Source organism: Mustela nigripes, chromosome 2 (assembly GCF_022355385.1).
Source record: "Mustela nigripes isolate SB6536 chromosome 2, MUSNIG.SB6536, whole genome shotgun sequence".
NCBI classification, from domain to species: domain Eukaryota; kingdom Metazoa; phylum Chordata; class Mammalia; order Carnivora; family Mustelidae; genus Mustela; species Mustela nigripes.
The window spans coordinates 76,134,169-76,155,552 of record NC_081558.1 but is presented as its reverse complement, the minus strand read 5'-3'; the positions used below and the strand labels follow the sequence as shown (position 1 = coordinate 76,155,552).

The 21,384-nt window shown below is 34.5% G+C and overlaps 1 protein-coding gene across 3 annotated transcripts in view; it reads right to left on the bottom strand.

Moving 5' to 3' along the window:
• SLC4A7 (solute carrier family 4 member 7) overlaps positions 1 to 21,384 on the bottom strand; it is a 108,874-nt gene that overhangs the window by 48,347 nt on the left and 39,143 nt on the right. For 2 of the 3 annotated variants that reach the window (XM_059390810.1, XM_059390811.1), the window contains exons 2-6: positions 17,620 to 17,701; positions 13,630 to 13,776; positions 6,191 to 6,329; positions 5,424 to 5,584; positions 3,616 to 3,804 (exon numbers count right to left, since the gene is read on the bottom strand). In XM_059390810.1, coding sequence (XP_059246793.1) covers positions 3,616 to 3,804; positions 5,424 to 5,584; positions 6,191 to 6,329; positions 13,630 to 13,776; positions 17,620 to 17,701 — 718 coding nt within the window. Of the gene's footprint in view, positions 1 to 922; positions 1,292 to 3,615; positions 3,805 to 5,423; positions 5,585 to 6,190; positions 6,330 to 13,629; positions 13,777 to 17,619; positions 17,702 to 21,384 lie in introns of all 3 variants that reach the window. The other variant, XM_059390812.1, reaches the window with a different exon arrangement.

The following is a 21,384-nucleotide window of genomic DNA, read 5'->3' as shown; positions in this document are numbered from 1 at the left end:
AAACCACTAGCTAGCATTTGATTTACATGTCACACTGACACTTAGCTGTCAGTAAAAAAAGTCACTAAAGAATACTTCTTTATATGAATTGAGTGGAAAGATATACATGTTTAAATGTACATATAACATATATTATGAAAACAAAATTACCATAATGTATAACACTTGGATGAATTATTAAACCTTCTATCCACTAAGAAATAATTTTTCTAATTCACAGACAAAAATATATCCTAGCCACTACTCTAGGATCTCTGGTCTTAAGAATTTCAAGGTCAATTTGGAGTAAAGGTAGCTATGACATTAAACAGAGGACAAACTAAAGTCTATCCCAAAATATAATACTAGTCTTAAAATAATGATGATTCCAGATAGCCATCAGAGAACTTTGATCTTCTCAGAGACAAAAGGAGGAAAAGAACATTCGATCCTATTTGTGTTAGGAAGGTTAAAATATACTGCAGTCTTTGGAAAAAAGCAACAAATAGTAACTGAAAGGCATATCACCTCATTGTAATTTATGTCCAAGATGTGTTCATTCATACTATGAAGGAAATGCACAAGAAGTCACCATTTTGTTTATAAGTAAAATTGTTATAAGTAATTTTTTAATTTTCCAAGATGTAACAATTTATTTTTCTGAACCATTCAAACGTCCTGACCTGTAAAATCTCAGTAAAAATTTTTGAAAGGGCTTTAAGTTATGCATAGTTCTTTGCAGTCTTTTTGTAATCTAAAAATGTTTAATGCTTCTGTTCTTTTCTACAATATACTATAAGGGAAAAAAAAAAAAACATGCAGAAGTCAAAATAAATTATAAGCATTATCTACATATGCTGCTAAAGCTCTGTGCTGAAAGGCATTCCAAGTGCAAGTGATCCAGAGGCTAAAAGCACCACACAAGGAGGATGCAAATAGTTGCCTGGAGTCATGTCAACATTTTCCTCCTTCTTCTGCTCCTGGCCTCTCAGTGCTTCTAAGTCTTCCTCAGGCGGATGAATTACTACTGTGGGAATATCATCACTGGCAGGTGAAACCAGTAGTTCTGGGGCCTGAAGCTGACTCTGCTGGGAACTTCTGGAGGTCAGGCGACTGACGCTAGGGCTGGAAGGAGGGCTGTTTTGAGGGGTGGGTACTGGGGTTGTACACCTTGAGCCTGCAGGGCTTCCAGCTCTTGAAGAAGGAAGAAGATGACTGAGAAGAAGAGATAAAGGCGATTCTCCTCTCAATGAAAGGTTTGAGGCAGACAGACCTGTTCGTAAAGAGTGGCGGGAGGCTGAAAGGCCTTCCCCTGAGATAAAACAAATAAATGAAAAATGATGAAGTTCATTGCACAAGGCAAACAGACACACACACGTAACATCAATTTACAATGTAAACTGCAAGCTTTAAAGCCCAAAATTTCAAATTCATGCTATCAGAGTTAGCATGGCAATCAGATGTTTAAATGTTAGAAAGGCAATGAAAAGCTGCTTAAATTATACTTAGTTTCCTGAAGATGTATCCAGAAAACAAAACAGAAAATAAAAAACAATGCAAATGATAGATGGTGGGGGGTAATATTCTGTTAGTAATCCGAATATTCAATAATGTGGCTTTTTAAAAAAAACTATCAGTGCAAAGTTGATAAACAATAAATAGCAAATAATGGAATATAAAAATAAGCTAAGAAATAAAACCCTAAACAAAACTTACAAGCACTGATAGATTATATTTAGTGTATTTTTCCTACACTGTACCCAAGCTGCTATAGATAATTCTCTCACAAATAAAGTTTGTATCATCTAATAATTCCTAACTTAAAATCGATACCAAATCTTTACATTAGTCAGTAGAGCATCACCTACTGGTAGTGCTCTCAAGTAAAATTTTAAAACATAAGGAAAGTTACAGGAATTAAAAAAAAAAAAAAAACACACACAAAACAGTGTCAATTTGAAAGGGTGTTCTTCAGCCCTGTAAAGATACTAGAAATGTCCTAAAATATGCATCCATTTCTAATACTGCAGATAAAATTAAATACATACAATTTAATTTAGCTAGATAATAAAGTATTTCTCACCAACAGCGGCAAAAATGAAGTAAGTCTAGCATATTTCAAAAGGTCATATACATTTATATTTCAAAGACTTGGTTTTCTAAGAAGTGTAGCTTAGTGGAATACTGATTTTAGGGAAAACATGAGAATTATGACAGTCAATCCTATATGATCTAAGTTATGAAAGCCATATGCTCAAGAGATCCCAGAAATATAAAAAAGATGAACCTTAGTTCATAAACAACCACAACTTTGTTAAAACTAAAGATATATGCTGTTAAATTACAACTATAATACAAAAATATGACATGCACATGCTAAAATGATATTTAAAAGAAAACAGCCATTGTCTTATGATTAAAAGGAAACAAATGACAATCAGGGAATATCGGGAACAATTCCACGTGAAGCATAAAGATTTAATAGGGTCTCTCTGAGTAAATGAACTCATTTCAGGAAAGCTGAGAATATACAGTACATGAAGATGAAAAAGATGCAAAATGTGGCTTGGATGGCTTAATTTTAAATTGAACTTAGGTCCGTAAGAAGAAAATGTACTTAGTATGTCACGCTGAGCTGCAAAAGATGATTACTGTCCACTCTAGATATATTAAACCCCATCCCATCCCCAATGGCTGTTTGTAGAATGCTTAAAAGCCATACTATTATTGCAGGGACAAAGAAGATGAGCAGAAAGACACTGTGGTCCATCAACCACCCCTCTTAACTCTCATCCTTGGGTAATGGTATCCTCCTAAGCAACTCCAGCCCTTTGGACCTAGGTTTTGGAGAGTCACTGTCATCAGAGCTCTCTTTGAGAGCCAAAACAGAACCCCAGGAAGTATCCTCTGCCTCCAGATGTGCCAGCCTTAAAACAATGATGGAGGTGAATGGCTACAAAAACAATGCATCCCCACATAAGCCACCAGGTCCCACATAATCCACTGCTAGACCATGACAGTTGGGAGCTAGAAAATGGTCTGTGCCATTCTCAATGGTTTGGAAGACATCAAGGAGGTCATCTCTAGCTTAAGAAGAAACCATCCATAAAAAACCTTACACAAAGTATATAAATAAAGGGCAGTCAAATCATCAAACCAACCCAAAAACACTTATTTATGCTCTGCAAAAAAAGTATATTTGGAGAAACAAAAAAAATCACTATGAAAAATCTAATATAAATAATAAAGTTTCAAATCCAAGACTTAGAATAAAAGATTAAAACTTACAGATCATAATTTATGTCTCTTTAATCAGTTATTCAATTGTTCTTGACAAAAACAAAAAAGTAAGAAGTAATTCAGGATTGGCTATAGTGATAGATGTGCCATTATAACAAAGTGAATATTTAGTTTTTTCATCTGAATGATTTCTACAAATTAATTGTCATGTTATAAAGAATATTTTAGAAATGATATTTTTAAATACAAAAATAACATCATTCCTTTTTAAAAAATAATAAAAGAGATAATAAAATGATCTACAAAATTATCTGGAAAAAATATCTTTCTGCCCCCAAATGCTAATTGTACACTGGAATGCTGTTAGAGTAGAAGTGTTAGTGAAACTTATCTCACCATTCCTTTCAAGCAAGTGAGGGTCAGAATGTTTCTTGCCTATATCTGCAAAAGATCGAACAAGGGGAATCCGACTGGTGAATCTTTTCTCATTCTGATGATGATGTCTCTTCAGAAGAGCTTCTCTGACATTCTCTCTTATGGACTCATCCAACTGGCCAGAGGCTATCATGTTGTCCAATACCATATCTATTGAAAGAAAAATAACAGCCGTTTTTATTAAATAAACGAATACCTGGATGACTATAACATAAACCATAAAATGTACATGAAACCTTACTGAAAAACAAGACCTTTAAATAGTTCTCTAGAAAATATCATTCTCTTCTGATATTGAATAATGTATGCGTAAGGATAAATATGTGCTAAAGGGGAGGTGGGTGAGAATATGGGGTAACTGGGTGATGGGCATTAAGAAGGGCACTTGGATGTATCGAGCACTGGGTGTTATATGTAACTGATGAATCAACATTCTACCCCCGGAAGTAATAATACACTATTTGTTAACTAACTTGAATTTAAATGGGGAGAAAAAAAAGAAAGATAAATAAGAACATTATCTAAGAAAAGTAAACAAGTTACATGGAGACCCCTATCTTTTGTAAATACTGTTATTTCTAAAGAGGTCACTATTCTACACTAATAGCCTTCCTATAGTTGAAAGTGCTTTCCTGATATGGACACAATAAATTCTATTAAACTCAATATTCAGTAATATTGGCTTCCTAAAAAGTGAAGGTATTTTATTGCGCTTCATATTTTTTGTCAAAATTACAGATGAGTATTAGACTCTTTCATTCAATAATTAACTATTTACTGAGTACCTTACATGTTGGGAATACAGAATTTAACTAAGGAGATCAAGTTTCCACTCTCACTCTTCCAGAGGTAGAAAAACCAATGAGCAAGTGAAAGGATAAAATATCATTAAGTAATAAATTCTAGGAAGATGAGTGTATCAGGCTGTGAAGGAGGTATGGGGAATGGAGAGACTGATGTAATGCCATATGACCCATTATTATAGTGACTGGACTATTTTTAAACTATAAAATATATATAAATATTTTAAAACAGTGCCATTAATTTGAGATAAAACAGTCAAGCTTTCAAACATAAGAGATTCCTCTGAGAGAAAACTGGAATCAACCTGATAGGTAGACTGTAACATTAACATAAGTACTACAGCCTACTATACAAAGGGACTTTGGATTAGAAGACATTACATCATAAATAATTAAAACACTGCTCTGTGTTATGCGATACTTGCAAAGCCAAAGTAATGTCTCCTAATACTATTCAAGAAATCTGTATACTCACAGGGAACTGACTTCCATGTGAGATCCATACCTGTTTTTCTATACTTTTTAGACCTTTCTTTCTTCTCTTCCTCCTCCTCAGAATACTTTCTTTTTCCTGTACCACCTGCTCCTTGTTCTCATGTGTTCAAAGTCTATAAATAAGTAGTAAATAAGTAGTACATTTAATGTCCTTGTGGATTTTCCCCAGATACCTTGGTCCAAAAACTGAAGAAACAAAAAGCTCTTTCCTATACATTTCCAGAAACAGACTGCATATCTTGCTTATGGCACCAGTCACTTTCTTTTTGGTACTATAGTTGTGCTTGTCTAATTTATTAATCTTCTAGATTCTAAGTTTATTAAAGACAAAAAGGGTTATTTATATGTGTACTCCTCATGCTGTCAACCAAGAGCAATTCATCAATGGTCTAAAATCCCACCTCATTTTCCTTATTTAAATATCGTTAATTTCAGCACAACATAGGTACTGAAAAAGTCAAACTGCTTAACCTGCTATTTCATCTAGAGTGCTTGCTCTCATGTCCAGCATCACTGTTCCATTTAGGATGCAACTTCTTAGTTCAAAAAGACTGTGCAAAGAAAGAGTTGCCACATAAGGTTTACTCCATCGGTCACCACCATCTTCAACATCCTCTTCAAATTTCAGCCATCTGAAATACGTCAACACAAAAATATATTTTGTAAATAATGATGATTTCATTTGCTTATTTTAATATAATAAACATACGCTTGTTCTTTTTTTATATATACTTGTTCTTTTAAAGAGAAAAAAAGATTACCACTACCAACACAAAATTTGACTACAAACTCATTTTTACAAAGTGAACCATTAGCTAATGGTCCACTCTATTCACAAGTTACAACCTCTACAGTTCCTCATTCTGTTCTAGCTACACAATAATAGGTCTACAAAGACACACTACAGAACCTTGTGGTTTCCACTGCTAATCCTCTTCTAAACTGAACATATGCAGCAGGACCTTGATTTTTGAAATTTATTTCTCTAATTAAAGACATTAAAATGTATAATTAACATAATTACTTCTATGCTATGTTAAAGTGGTAAGGATTACTTAAGAAAACCAATTTTGAGAATAAAGAGATAAACTGAAGCTGTAGCTTCCAGAGAAGAAGAAATTCTCTCCTCGTTATTTTAAAGCACCCAGGAACTCACAAATTCATTATATTTACAACACAAGAAAAAAAATCATGAGAAGCCAACTAAATACTAAGACTAATAATACAGGTATTATTACCTGGCAGTTTCTTTCCATTCATACTCTTCACCATCTCTGTAACACAGTTCATCCATTTCCGTAAAGAGATCATGAGGAATGTGCTCTTCATCATCATCTTCAGTACCAAGAATGAACTGAACTCTTTGGGATGGTGTGTCTTGACAAAAGAATTTAAATACACTCAAAAATTGCCACAATTCCTTCAAAGATAAACTCAGTTTGAAAGTGAGATGCATTCAAATAAATGTATTTATTTGAATATTTAATATATTTCAATAAAAATATATTCCATCAAAACTTTTATTAAAATACTATAAATCGGGAAGAAAACAAAGACCAACAATCCAAAAACAAAGAGTACCACAGAAAGATCACCTCCATAGACAAAAAAGAAAAATTATATCTTAAAAATAAACAAGTGAGGGGTGTCTTGGCTGGCTCAGTCAGTAGAACATGTGACTCTTGATCTCAGGGTTGTAAGTTTGAGGCTCATACTGGGTACAGAGATTACTTAAAAATAAAATTTTTTAAAAAGTAAAATTAAATAAGTGAAACTAATATAACCTGTAAAAACAAATAAAAATATGCAATATCCGAAAACATGGAACACTATGTCAAAAATAAGACTCTTTTCTCACTAAAAATATAAGAAAATGTTGGACAAAACAAATTTTAAAAATATGTAATTAATATGTAGCTAAGATCAAAGCTGAAAAAGGAAAATCTCCCAAGGTCCAAAAAATTACAAGAAAAAGCAAAGTGAGAGGTATATAGAAACTGGCTTTTTGTACTCCCACAGAGAAGCAAAACTCAGCTAAGATTAGGGAGGCAGGACAAATCACTGATACGAAACAGAATCCCCATCATGGCATCTGAATTTAAACTACCTACACAGTCAGTATAGGGTTCCTTGGACAAGAAAACAACCACAAGCATCAGCTGAAAACAAAATCAACTCCTGCTGAATATGAGATACGAAGTCAAAATCAAAATCTACACCGAAGTAAACAAACTTGCAGGCACTTGCAGATGCAAAAAACAGGTTAAAGAATAGGTTAGGACGATTAACAAAGCAAAAAACAGGGCCACCTGGGTGGCTTAGTTGGTTAAGTTGCTGCCTTTGGCTCAGATCAAGATCCCAGGGTCTTGGGATTAAGTCCCATGTCAGGTTCCTTGCTCAGCAGGGAGCCTGCTTCTCCCTCTGTCTTTGCCCCTCACCCTTGCTTGTGCTCACTCGCGCTCTCTCTCTCTCTCTCTCTCTGGCAAATAAAATCTTTTAAAGATAAATAAATTTTTTAAAGAATTTTTATAAATAATATTAATAAATAAAGGAAAAGACAAAGCTGAAGAAATCAGACTGCATCAATAAAAAATAAGAAGATGGAAAACTAAAGGTTCAGGAATGTAGAGAAAAAAGTAAGAAAAATCAAACAGGAAAAACTCCAGAAATCAGAAAACACAGAATAGGGGAGAAGCAATAAAAAGCAAATTTGAAAATTTTCCAGGATGTGTATCACATAGGTCCTCATATTAAAGGACCACCCTGAGACCTATGCAGGACAAACTAAAACATATTACGACTGAACTTCCTGATGTTTTGAACCTTCCAACATTTAGGTCTTACAGTTCTCTTATCAGATTTACTTCCAAGCAATATTTTTGGTTCTACTGTAAGTGGTTTTTTTTTTTTTTGAAGATTTTATTTATTTATTTGACAGAGAGAGATCACAAGTAGGCAGAGAGGCAGGCAGAGACAGAGAGAGAGGAGGAAGTAGGCTCCCTGCCGAGCAGAGAGCCCAATGCAGGGCTCCATCCCAGGACCCTGAGATCATGACCTGAGCCGAAGGCAGAGGCTTAACCCACTGAGCCACCCAGGCGCCCCATAAGTGTTTTTTTTTTAATTTCAATATCTGATTGTTCATTGCTACTCGAGAAATATATAGAAATATAATTGTATATTTTATAACCTTTCTAAACTCACTTAGTTCTATAATTTCACAGATTGCCTAGGATTTATATACATGATCTTGTATCTGTAAATAAAGACAGTTTTACTTCTTCCTTTGCAATCTGTATGCCTTTAATTTTTCTTGCCTTATCAGACAAGCTAGGTGCTACAATACCATGTTCTACAGAAGTGGTGGAGGACAACCCTGCCTTTCTCCAAATCATAAGGAGAAAGCATTCTATCTCTCAGCACTAAGTGTGAGGTTGACAAAGTGTTTTTGTAGATGCTGTGTATCTGGTAGAGGAAGTTTTCTTTTATTCCTTCTTTGCTGAGAATTTTATCATGAATGGCCGTGGAATTTTTGTCAAAGGCTTTTTCTGCACCTACTGAGACAATTAAAGGGGTTTCCTCCTTTATAGTGTTAATGTGGTTATTTATATTGATAGTTAAATTTTATACCAACCCTGTTTTCCCACATGGTTATTATACTAATATCCTATTGCTGCTGTAACAAATTACCACAAACTTGGTGGCCTAAACACAAATTTATTGTCTTATATAGTTCTGGAGACCAGAAGTCCAAAATGAGTCTTACAATGCTAAAGTCATTGGCTGGTTCCTTCTGCAAGCTCTAGGGGAAAAATCCATTTCCTTACCTTTTCTAGCTTCTGGAAGCTGCCTATGTTATTTGGGTCTGAACCACTTACTACAACTATTTGCTTGTATGGTCACAACTACTTCCTCTCTGATCTTCTGACTCCCTCTTACTAAAGGATCCTTGTAATTACAACTGGCCCACTGGCATACTTCACTCAACTTCTCCATCTCAAAATCCTTAATCTAATCACATTGATAAATTCAAGTTTGCTATCAAGTTAACATTCACAGTTTCTGGGCTTTGGGAAGAGAGATATCTTGAGAACCATTATTCTGCCTAACACAGTAATGATACAGTATCCTTTTTGGATATTACAGGGTAAAATGTGTTTTTAGTTTCTTAACGCTTTGTGAATCTACATTCGTGAGAGATATTTAGTTTATAGTTTTATTTTTTTGTAACAACTGTTATTCAGTTTTGGTATCGAGGCAATGTTGGATTCATAACAATGAAATGGGAAGTAGTCCTTCATCTTCAATTTTCTGGCAGTCTCTCTAATTTCTTCCTTATATGTTTGATCAGATTCATCCATGATGCCATCTGGGAGTAAAATGGCATTGTAGGAATGTTTTAGACTACAAATTTAATTTCTTTATACATGTAGGGTAAGATTATCCTGTTTTTTTTTGTTAGTTTATATTCTTAAGGAATTTCACCATTTCATCTTAAATTACCAATTTTGTTGGCATAAAACCATTCATAATATTCCCTCATCAGTCTTCTAATACCTGTACAATCTGCACTGAAATTTTCTGATGCTGGTAATTCATATCTTTTTTTTCTCCCTCATCACTCTAGCTATATAAGTTTATCGATTTTACTTATCTTTTCAAAGAATCAGACTTCAGTCTAACTGATTTTTACTCTTGTTTTTCTGGTCTTTATTCATTTTCTGCAACAGTTTTTATTTTTCTTTTCGTTTCCTTACTTTGGCTTAATTTGTTCTAGGCTTTCTCCTAGTTTCTTAAGTTAAAAATTTAGGTCACTGAAGATCAGATCTTCCTTCTTTTCTAATATAAAGATTAAATGCTTCAAATATTCCTCTATTCACTGTTTTAACTGCATCTAACGAATTTCAATTTATACAAAGTCCTAACTTTGCACAGTTCCATGCTAACAGAACCTGTACACCAGAAGCATGTCCTCACTTTACAAGATTTTATCTCAATCATTGACAGTACTGTGTTTTTATTTTTATGAGTTCAAAATATTTCCTAATTTCTTTTCCAATTGCTTCTTTAACCCAGAGATTACTGAGAAACATCTGTTTAATTTCCAACTATCCAGGGATTTTTCTTGATATCTTTGTAATTTAATTCCATTGTGGTCACAGAATATACTTTCAATCTTTTCAATGTATTAAGACTTATTTATTGACTGGAATATAATCTATCTTGGGAAACATTCCATTTACACTTGTAAAAAAAAAGTATTCTGCTATTATTGGGTGGAGGGCTCAAGGAATATGAATATCAACCTAAGTGATATTACTCAGGTCTTCCATATCCTTACTGATTTTTTTTTCCTGTTTTATCCATAACTAAGAAAAGAGAGTTGAAATCTATAACTTTTATAAATTTATACAACTGTAAATTTATCTCCTCAATTTTATCACTTCTGCTTCATGTATTTTGAGGCTGTTATTATATGCATATTCATATAGGATATATAGGATTGTTATATCCTGGCTTCAGCAATTTAATTTTCATGTGCCTTTGTGTGATTATCTTCATGTTTCTTCATGGGTTTTGCTGAGCTCCCTGAACCTGTCCAGAGTTTTCATTAAACTTAGAAATTTTATAACTATTATTTCTTCAAATATTGTTTTCTACTACATATATACATATATCAGACTAACTGATATTGCTCTACAAATTACTGATGCTCTATTTATTAATTTCAGTGTTTTCTATTTCACTTTGGGTAGTTTCTATCACTATGTCTTGAAAATCACTGACTATTTTTTTCCTGTACAGCCAAACCCTCTTTTTTCACTTCAGAGACTGTATTTTTCATCTCTGAAATTTCCTTTTGGGTTTTCTTACATTTTCAATTTCTCTGTTCATCAGTCACATTCTCTATCTTCTTGAACATACAAAACAGATATGTTAGAGTTGCTTTAACATGTTCACTTTTGAATTCCATCAACTCTGCCATTTCCGGATCTGTTTCTACTAGTTTATTTTTCTCCTAGTTATGGCTCCTATCTTCCTACTTTTCATATTTCAAGTAATTTGTAGATATCAGATATTGTGGATTTTATATGCTTAGGTGCTGGATTTTACTTTATTTCTTTTAGTAGTACTGTACTTTGTCCTGGAAAAGGACTTTAATTCTTTTAAGACCTGCCTTAAAAATTTTTAGAACAAATCCACTGCAACTTTTAGTGTAAAATTAAGATCCACTATTAGGGCAATACCTTTCTGAGAACTCTCCACAATGCCCCATATGCCAAGATCTTTCCTCTCTGTCTGATGGAAACACACCCTATTCCCAGTCTTACACAATATCCAAGAACTGTTTAGCCTACTGTTTTCTGATGGCCATTTCCCAGGCCTCAAGTAGTTTCCTTTATGACCTTTGGAAGCGTCTCTGTATATAGCTCTCTACTCTCTGGCACTCCCTACCTGACTGGCCTCTTTGGCCTTTCCAAATTCCAATCTCTATCTCAACTCTCAGAGCCTGCAAGGTTCTGTTCCAGATTCCCCTCCCTGTGCTGTGGCCTGGAAACTGTCTCTATTTAATATGCTCAGGCAAGAATAAGGCTCATCTCACTTTCCTACCCTCTCTCAGTGGTCAGAATGGTACAATGTGTTGTCCAATATCTGTAAGTTAATGTTTTATGCACTTTGTCAATTTTTCTAATTGTTTAAAGTAAGAGGGAAAATTCATGTTATTCTATCATGTCCAGAAGCAAAAGTCCTATGTAATTTACATTTAGAGAGTGGACAATAGGAAAAAAGAGACCTCATTCATAGCAATTTCTTGGATACATATTGGCAGTTAAAACCAAAAGAAACCTACTTCAGTGGCATAAAACTTTTCTAAGAATAGTTATTCCATCAAAAAGTCACAAATATTTCCTCCACTAAATTCTTCAAACCACTATATTTAGACTTCACATGTATACTTTAGCTTGAAACATCAAACCACCTATACCTATCCTAGTGACCACACTTACAGTTTTACAGATAGCATTCTATAAAAACATGATGTACCCTTTTATTCACATCAATTAGAGAAGCATAATGATCTATTCAAAATAGCAGAAGATATCCTAAACTGGATGGATACATCATACAGAACAGCAAAATAGTTCTACATAGTTCTAATTACCTAATATCATCAAAGTCTACCAGTGATCCTTTCTGAAATTAGTATTGGTTTCTCCATTGCTACCTACAGGACCTTTGTTTAACTATGTGACCACTTAGTACTTTGTACTAGGCCATCATATACTAGGCCATGTACTACCTCTTAACAGAGGCTTTTAAGAGATTCCCATCACATTTAACCTCTCTAAGCTGAAGTATCTCCATCTACAAAATGAAAACAATACCCATCTTTTAAAAATGCAGAGAAAAGCCATGTGGTATGTACACAATGGAATTGTTCAGCCATAAAAAAGAATGAAATCTTGCCATTGGCAATGACATGGATGGAGCTACAGTATAATGTCAAGCAAAGTTAAGTCAGAGAAAAATAAATACCATATGATTTCATTCATATGTGGAATTTAATAAACAAAACAAATAAGGAAAGAGAAAAAAAAAGAGAGACAAACCAAGAAACAAACTCTTAACTATAGAGAACAAACTGATAGTTACCAAAAGGGAGGTGGGTAGGTGATAGGTGATATAGGAAATGGGGATTAAGGAATGTTTTTGGTGTGATGAGCACCAGGTGTTGTATGGAACTGCTGAATCACTATATCATACACCTAAAATGAAAATAACACTGTATGTTAAGTAACTGGAATTAAAATTAGAATTAAAAAAATAAATAAAATTAAAAGCGCAGAGAGAATTAAATCAAAGAGCATGTCAAGGGCTTGGTGGAATGCTTAGCACAGAATTGGTACTTCATAAATCACTATTTTCTTATGTTCATGTTGTAGCTATATGACCCATAATTCTTTACCTCTTTGTTACAAAAACATTCCTTTAGCAAGCACACAAATGCCTTCAAGGACAGCTCATGTAACTTTGCTAGAATGCACATACTAGAACCCACAGTGTAGAGATGGCCATGCAGGCCCATTATGTCCTAAAAAAATGATGATGCTTTATATGTCCACTATCTACAATATCCTAGAAGTCCTCCTCAAGCTGTACAGCATTTGCATATTTCAGGGCCACTTAAATCAGTACTTACCAAAAATTTTTTTCAGGTAACATTCTCTTTTCTCTACCATATGCCTTTTTTCTTTCTGATTTCCTCTATTGGCCCTTCTGTATTTCTCTTCTTTCAAACAAACCTCTGTCCTTTCACAGGCAATACTATCAAATGAGAGCACTGTTTTTTTGCAGAGATAACCAAATAGTTCAATTTAGTGGATAAGTTTTTCTAGCCAAAAAATTAATCTTATCCAGGAGCCTGAAGATTCCAGATATTTGTTCATTGCACATATAAATAATGAAATATATAATAGAGAAAAATATTATTACTTCAATGAGTATATTCCTTGGAGAAAAAAATATTACTTCAATTAGTATATATCCTTCAAGGTTTAATAATGTGTCTAAATTACAGCAGACATAAAATTTAAGAAAGAAAATATTCTACTTTTTAAACAAAATTTGTCAGGAAAGAATTTTAAGGTGTTAACAAGGAACTACTGTTTTCTCTTACCATAAGAAGGAGACTCCCGTCCATCTTCTTTATCGGATTCTTTATCTTTTCTTCTTCGGTGGTGATGTTTGTGTCCACGATGCCTATGACGCCGACGACTCTCTTTACTAAATGGGACGTGAACACCAATATAGACAGCTCGATGACCTAGCCAAAGGTTCAGAAACATTACTAATTTTCCAAAAAGGAAAGAATACACATAAAAGTATACCAAATTTTACTTTGATAAAAAAGAATTATATTTAAGCTCATGTAACTAACAATGCTATTTCCTGTTCTTTTCCTTTGCAGAACACTAAAAGAACGCTGTCACGGGTTAATACCACTGACTGATAAAACAGGTTACTTGTGTAAGCATTATTTTGGCAAGGTTAAAAAGGCACTTTGGGAAAGAAGAGGTTGGCCTATCTGAAATCATACCATGTAGACATAAATTTATTCCACCAACATTTTGATGTCAAACCTAGTTAACAGACATCCTTAAGGGATATGCTTTAATGATAATAAAATACCTTATAATCAATATTCATAGACAGATATTTACAAATATTTATTAATTACAGTTTTGAAAATCTCAAATCAGCAAGGTCCAAATTACTGAAAGCTACATTAAATGTAAATGATCCAAATACTCCAACTAAAGGGCATAAATTACCAGATCGGTGGGGGGAAACAATATAATAAGGTTATCACATGCTTCTGGAATATTAAAAAGCTACTGTGGAATTTGCACAATTCCCAATTTGTATTGTGACCAACAAAATGGTTATAAAAGGTATCTCTGCTTTTGTCCACTAAATAAAACTTAACTAGAAAGGAACTAGAAAGCTAGCAGCACTATGTCAAATACTGAGGCATGAACTTGACTTCTTAAATAGTTTAAGTAACGTTCCTTTCTAAGTTACATGGAGTGGTGGGCTACAAGTCTAACTAATTTGCAACTCTACAAATGCCTTCTGACACGGGTCTGCTTTTTGACCATACGTACTTTAAAAAGTAACATGCTGAAATACACATAGTTAATGACATTCTTTTCCTAACAAGTTCCATAAGATGGTCAGAAAATAAATACTTCAAGAAACTGAATTTCTTGAAGTATTTATTTTCTGACCATCAGGATCCTCAACTTTAGATGCGATTTGAAAGTACAGTCAATCCTCATTATTTGTGAATTCTTTATTTTCAAATTTGCCAACTTCTTAAAATTCATTTGTAACCCTAAAATCAATACCCATGGCAATTCTGCATTCATTTACCAATATCCATTTACAAAAAATTTGAGTTTTCTGAAACACACATACCCAGCTAAGTTTGAAAAAGGTGACTCTTGATTTCTTGCTTCAGATGCCAACACAGTAATATCAATAAATTAAGTCATTACATTTAAACTAAAACAGAACTAGATATACAATGGACTATAGATATAAAACAACTAAAATTATTTGCTTTACCATCTTCCAATGCCTAGTACGTTGCCTAGTACACAGTACACACTAGATAAAAATAAAATTATAGAAATTAAATACCGATTATTTTTTAAGCCCAAAATTAAAAATCAATTGTATAGCATGGGGGGAGGGGAGATGATGGAAATGTTCTAGAATTAGAGTGGTCATGGTTGCACAACATAGCGAATATACCTTAAAAAAAATTAACTATGCACTTTAAAATGGTGAAATTTATGTTAAATAAATTATATCTCAATAAGAAAACTAAAAAAATTATAACAAAACTCAATGATATTACTATTTAATTTTAGTGAGACTATTTTCTTCTGAATACTACAGAAAAGTGGAAATTAAAGAGTCAGATTCTCATCACTGAGCACTGGGAATTACAAGGTTGTACTCCAATTTGTACTAATGGCTCTGGCACATAGCCCTAATGCACCAAAATAAAAATAAATTATAGGAGTTTCCAATTTAGAAAGAATAAACAGGAATATGAAAATCTAAGCCTTGTTTATTTAGCTTTTATTATCAACCTTAGTGTTCTGTGCTATGATTCTTTCTTTCCTTTCCTTTCTTTCCTTTTTCTTTAACCTTTACTCTGTCAAAGGGCTATTCAGTCAAACGCAGATAAACGTAATCTCTCCCTCAAACCCCACACTGAAATTTAGATATGTATCAAGTACGCAAAGCTAAAGGCTCTGGGGTAACAAAGGGAAGCAAAAAAAACCACATCCAAATGCTAGTCTTCATGTTCTAGATCGCACACATTTGAGAGGTAACATTATATGGTAATAAGCTTCCAGATAACTGAGATTCCTTTCAGAAGCCCTAGGAAGCCTAGATTTCTAAAGATAATTTTAAAAGACAGGGCTTTCTTCCACCTCACAAAGTAAATACGGAGAACACTTTTTTGTCTCTCTCCATCCTATCCTTATAGGATACCAGCTTTCACAGAAGGCTTTAACTTAAAAACATAGTTCCCCAAAAGACTTCAAAAGTCTATCAGAACATTTGCCAGGAACACCACTCTAACTAAGGGTTCAAAGTTAACAATACTAATAAGTCACATTGACATCACATGTCTCCACATATGATACGCTCACTTCTGTGGTAAGCTTCCCAAATATCCATAATCTCAGTCTGTTCATATGATAACATAAACAAACCCAAACTTAGAGACATTCTACAAAGTATCTAACCACTACCCTTCAAACACGTCAAGGTCAGAAAAAACAAGGAAAGACTAAAAAACTGTCATAGAGGAGACTAAGGAGATGAGACAACTAAATGTACTATTGGATCTTGAACTGTGTGACGTGATCCTGGAACAGGACACCAACATCAGTTGAAAACTGGAGAAATCTGAATAAAATTTAGTCTAGTTAATAAAACTGTACCAATGCTAATTTCTTCATTTTCATTAACAATGATGGTTAAGTAAAATGTTAAAATTTTAAAAAGCTGCGTAAAGGGAAACAGAACACTATACTATCTTTGCAACTCTTTTGTAAAACAAAATTATTTCAGTCAGAAGGAAAAAAAAAAGAGAGAAGAAACCATTTGCCAGGACTTCTTCCTGGAAGACAGAATGACATATAATTCATTTGTTCCACAATTCTATGCTGAGGTATCATAGCACTGGAAAAGGCTAGTGCAACTGACCTATAAAATGAACACTGAAATAACTATGGCTATGGCATTCTGGATTGATAAAAACACATATTACCTAGCCTCTAGAAATGAAAAAAATAAAATAAATAAAAGAATCAACTGACTTTTTAACTTTGGTATTTTAATTTCCAAGGTAAATAATGGCAACCACCAGGAAGATTGAAAAGCATCGATTCTAAGGGTACCTAGGTGGCTCAGTCAGTTAAGCATCCAACTCTTGGTTTCGGCTCAGGTCATGATCTCGGCATCATGAGATTGAGCCCTACATTAAGCTCCACACTAAGCGTGCAGCCTGCTTGAGATTCTCCCTCTCCCTCTAACCCATATACCCCTCCCTGCTCACACGCTCACACGCTCGCTCTCTCTCTCTCTCTCTCTCTCTCAAAAGAAAAAAAAAGCACAGAGATTCTGAAATCTTTGTTATATCAATACTTTCAACAAGAAAAATCAAGGAATATTCTAACTGCAGCTATGCGTATGGTTATATGGGTATCTGCTGTATTATACCTTGAACTATATTTAGAAAAGTATTAAACGTTCTTTTAAATGTATGCTCTACCTCATAACAACAAAACGTTTCCACAAATAGGTTAAAAAAATGTTTTTTAAAGATTTTATTTATTTATTTGACAGAGAGAGATCACAAGCAGGCAGAGAGGCAGGCAGAGGGAGGAGGAAGCAGGCTCCCCGCTGAGCAGAGAGCCCGAGATGGGGCTTGATCCCAGGACCCTGAGACCATGACCTGAGACAAAGGCAGTGGCCTAACCCACTAAGCCACCCAGGTGCCCCCAAATAGGTAAAATTTAAAGCACACGAACAAACTTTCATTAGTAATTTATCCTGCTAAGCGTAAGTTAAACAAACTTACTTTCTAGTTCTTCTTTTTCAAACTTTGTGTTCACAGTTGAACTGGTTTTGCCAAGATCCACAACAGCTTCTTCATCAGGACCCTAAAAAGAAATTATTCTCATTTACTTATGATGTCAAATATACACTATATACCTACTAATAGGGGCATTATTTGAAAAAGCAAAAAAATAAGTAACAGATTGCCTTCCCCTCAAAGAAGGTAACTATAAGCTAACTAATTATAGCTAACTGCATTCTTTTTCAACATAAGCTTATAGGTGTTTTTTGTTTTTTTAAATCCACAAAAGATTATTCCAAATTTCATGGTAAGAACTGAGGTAGCAATTTTTTGTTGGTCTTCTATGAAAGTTACTAAGTGACTGTACATATATTCACTACAACAGAAAGACAATCCAGATCAACAATTAGAGAAAAATGGGGGGGGGGGGGGGGGGCGGCGGTGAGGGAAACCCTTGGATATCAATATGGAATGCTTTTTTGGGTTGTTCTTTGCTCTTAGGTCCCCTAATTAAAAAGGAAACACTTAACTCAGCTATATCAGATTGTATTATGGTTCCACATTAAAAAGCACATCTATAGGAGCACCTGGGTGGCTCAGTGGGTTAAGCCTCTGCCTTCGGCTCAGGTCATGATCCCAGGATCCTGGAATTGAGCCAGGCTCTCTGCTCAGCCAGAAGCCTGGTTACCCCTCCCCCTCTGCCTGACTCTGCCTACTTGTGATCTCTCCATCAAACAAATAAATAAAATCTTAAAAAAAATGCATCTATAGACTAAACATGTAGTACACTTCCACTCATAAATTAACCAAGAGCCCATCCAAGTTACAAGAACTTATTTCTCTACAAAGGAAAAGCCACAACTAAATTTAACCTTTAAGGAGGTTCTAACTTCAAGTTTTCCAAGTCTACCTTCATAATTTTGTTTCCTTTTCCAGCTCAAAAAAAAGAAACATATTTTTGTAAAATACTGTAGACTATTTTTTTAAATGAATAAAATTTTAGTTTTATCTTCCCTTCCCAACTTCGAACTTAACTTTGAAAGGAACATTAGTATGCTCAAGATTCTGCAGCACAGATATGAACAGATGAGGAAATTCCCTTCCCTCAAAAAGTCTTCATTTTGAGCTGTGGCCCATACTGAACCCTTGCCCAGCATGGGTCAGCTGTAGCTGACCAAGGAAACCTCACCAACTTTTACCATTGTTAGGAGGCCTTGCACTTTGTCCAATATGACTACCGCAACATGTCTCAACAGGTGCACCCTGACTGGGTAGGCAAAGAAGTTTTCTAGTTCCTCAGGAAAGTCTATTCCATTTTAAGACTAGAGAACAGTGTACAATACTCAGTCAACAGTGAACAAGGACTCAGCTATGTTCAACAAAGCCAGGGACTGGGGAGACATATTGGAGAAGACATTCAAGAATTTGGAAAGATATACAAAGGTTCTGAGGAAGAGCTGGCAATATTAAACAAAACTACGTAAAACTTTAAGAGTGACCTAGATCAGCTCACACAGTCTATGCTATATGTGGAGTATGCTGAAGAACCCAGAATATGAAACCTCCTTCAGCAAACCAATCACACCAGGGAGGTGCTATCCTATAATGCTTTCGTCAAAGAATCAAACTGAAAGATGAATGCTAGGAAAGGATGGCTCAGGAAGAGGCTAAAGATCCAGATATAACCTGGAAGGCACTGGGGGGCATGATGAAGAAAGAGGTGGATAAGCTAAAACCACTGTTCAAAGCAGGCAAAAGGATGGGCAACAGGAAATGGACAATGTTCTGGCTCAGATAAAATCAAAGTACTACAAACCTTCCAAAGGAGGAGAGGAAAGAGCTCTCAAAAAAGAAAGTAAATAATCTAATTCATTCTCTTTGAAGGTCCTTATACTATAACCGGAAATTCTTTAGGCAACAGAAGACAACTGGAGATAAGAGAATCAAATAATAAAATTATAATTTTATTATACATAAATATGTTTACATAAATAAATGTATTTATATAGGATATATAAATACATATAAATATAATTATAGTAGTAACATTAATTGCAACATTAATATCCCACTGAATATTATTTTTCTAGAATACAGGCACTTTTTTATTGATCAAATTATAGCACTTTTCAAATTTTTCAAGACATATTTTCAGCCATTCCCATTTTATGGCTGATCTCATTGTCCAGGATCTAACACTTAGAACAATAAACCGGAAAGAACACAGTTAGCTTCTAACCAATTTCAAGGGCCAAGCATAAACTGGAAGACCATTTAAGAAAGGATCAAACAGGAGGTTGGTTAAAATGATCGATTAACATCTCCTCCAATTTTGATCTATACTAGCATATGTTTGGTACAGCTTTTTTCAATGCATATTATTTGTATACAATTGTGCCGTCCTATCCAGATTCTGTGTCTAAATTCTCCAATCTTTAAATCAGGAGCTGAATCAAATTTTTTTTTAAAGATTTTATTTATTTTATTTGACAGACAGAGATCACAAGTAGGCAGAGAGGCAGGCAGAGAGATAGAGGAAGAAGCAGGCTCGCCGCTGAGCAGAGAGCCCGATGTGGGGCTCGATCCCAGAACCCTGGGATCATGACCTGAGCTGAAGGCAGAGGCTTTAACCCATTGAGTCACCCAGGTGCCCCCAAGAGCTGAATCAATTTAACTTTTTATACAAATACCCTGCTATCCAAACTCTATTTAGGTCCCAAAATTCAGAACCAGAAACAATGCATTAAGGCAATGCAGATCTCTTGATATCCAAATCCACCTTCTGAAGATAAGACAATTCAAATATATAATCAAATAGAATTGAGTATCAAGAGGTTATTGTACAGAACTTTGAAGGATTGCTGTTCAATTTAATACAGAAAAAGCAGAAGTCAAATGACTTACTAAGGCTCTATGTCTACAGGAGCGGGTAACAGACTGTATTTTCACATAATGGACTGAGAAAGACAAGTGACAACAGTATGTATGGTTCATCGAACTGCCTCACAACAATCAAACACCAATAAGTAATGAGGAAAGACTAAAATAGGAATCACAAAAATACACACTTAGAAACACACAAAAAAACAAAGTATAATTAGTAAGCATTTCATACTCTAAAACCTTCAGCTCTCCTCCAGTGATTTCATGTACAGGTTGAATATAAGCAGTCTCCTAAAAGGTGATTATTCCCAAGAGGTAGCATACTGTGTATTCTAAAAGGGATTAAGTGCTCCCATTCTAAACTTTCATTATCAGGAACGCTGGCTAAGATAGGAAAGAAAACAACAGATTTTTCTCTTACCCCTAACCAAAAAATACCTTTTATTTCTACAGATATACTTACATGTTTATATGGACTAACAACACTATTAACTAATACTCAAAAACAACCTAAGCTGGACATCTAAACATCTACCATACCAAAAAATGCCCCCAATATGTGCAAAAAGTGGCATGCTGAAAAAAGTCTATCTACCAGCCCCTCCTCTCATGGCCCACCCAGCTGGCTCCCATTTAATCGTGCCTGTGAGGCTTTAAGTAAGTAAGTCACTTAACTTAAAGCCAACTAAGAATATTATTTTATTGTGACTGACTGGGTTTTCAAGAAGAATGCTCTCACGTGTAACTGGCAGAACAAACTAAAGTTCAAATTTTAAGAGTATAAGAAATTTATAATACTAGCACTGTAAACAAGGGGAGGAGCATCTGCATTCCCCCTTTCTCTTAAAACTTTTTGTAGCTTTTCAACAACTGTGAAACATG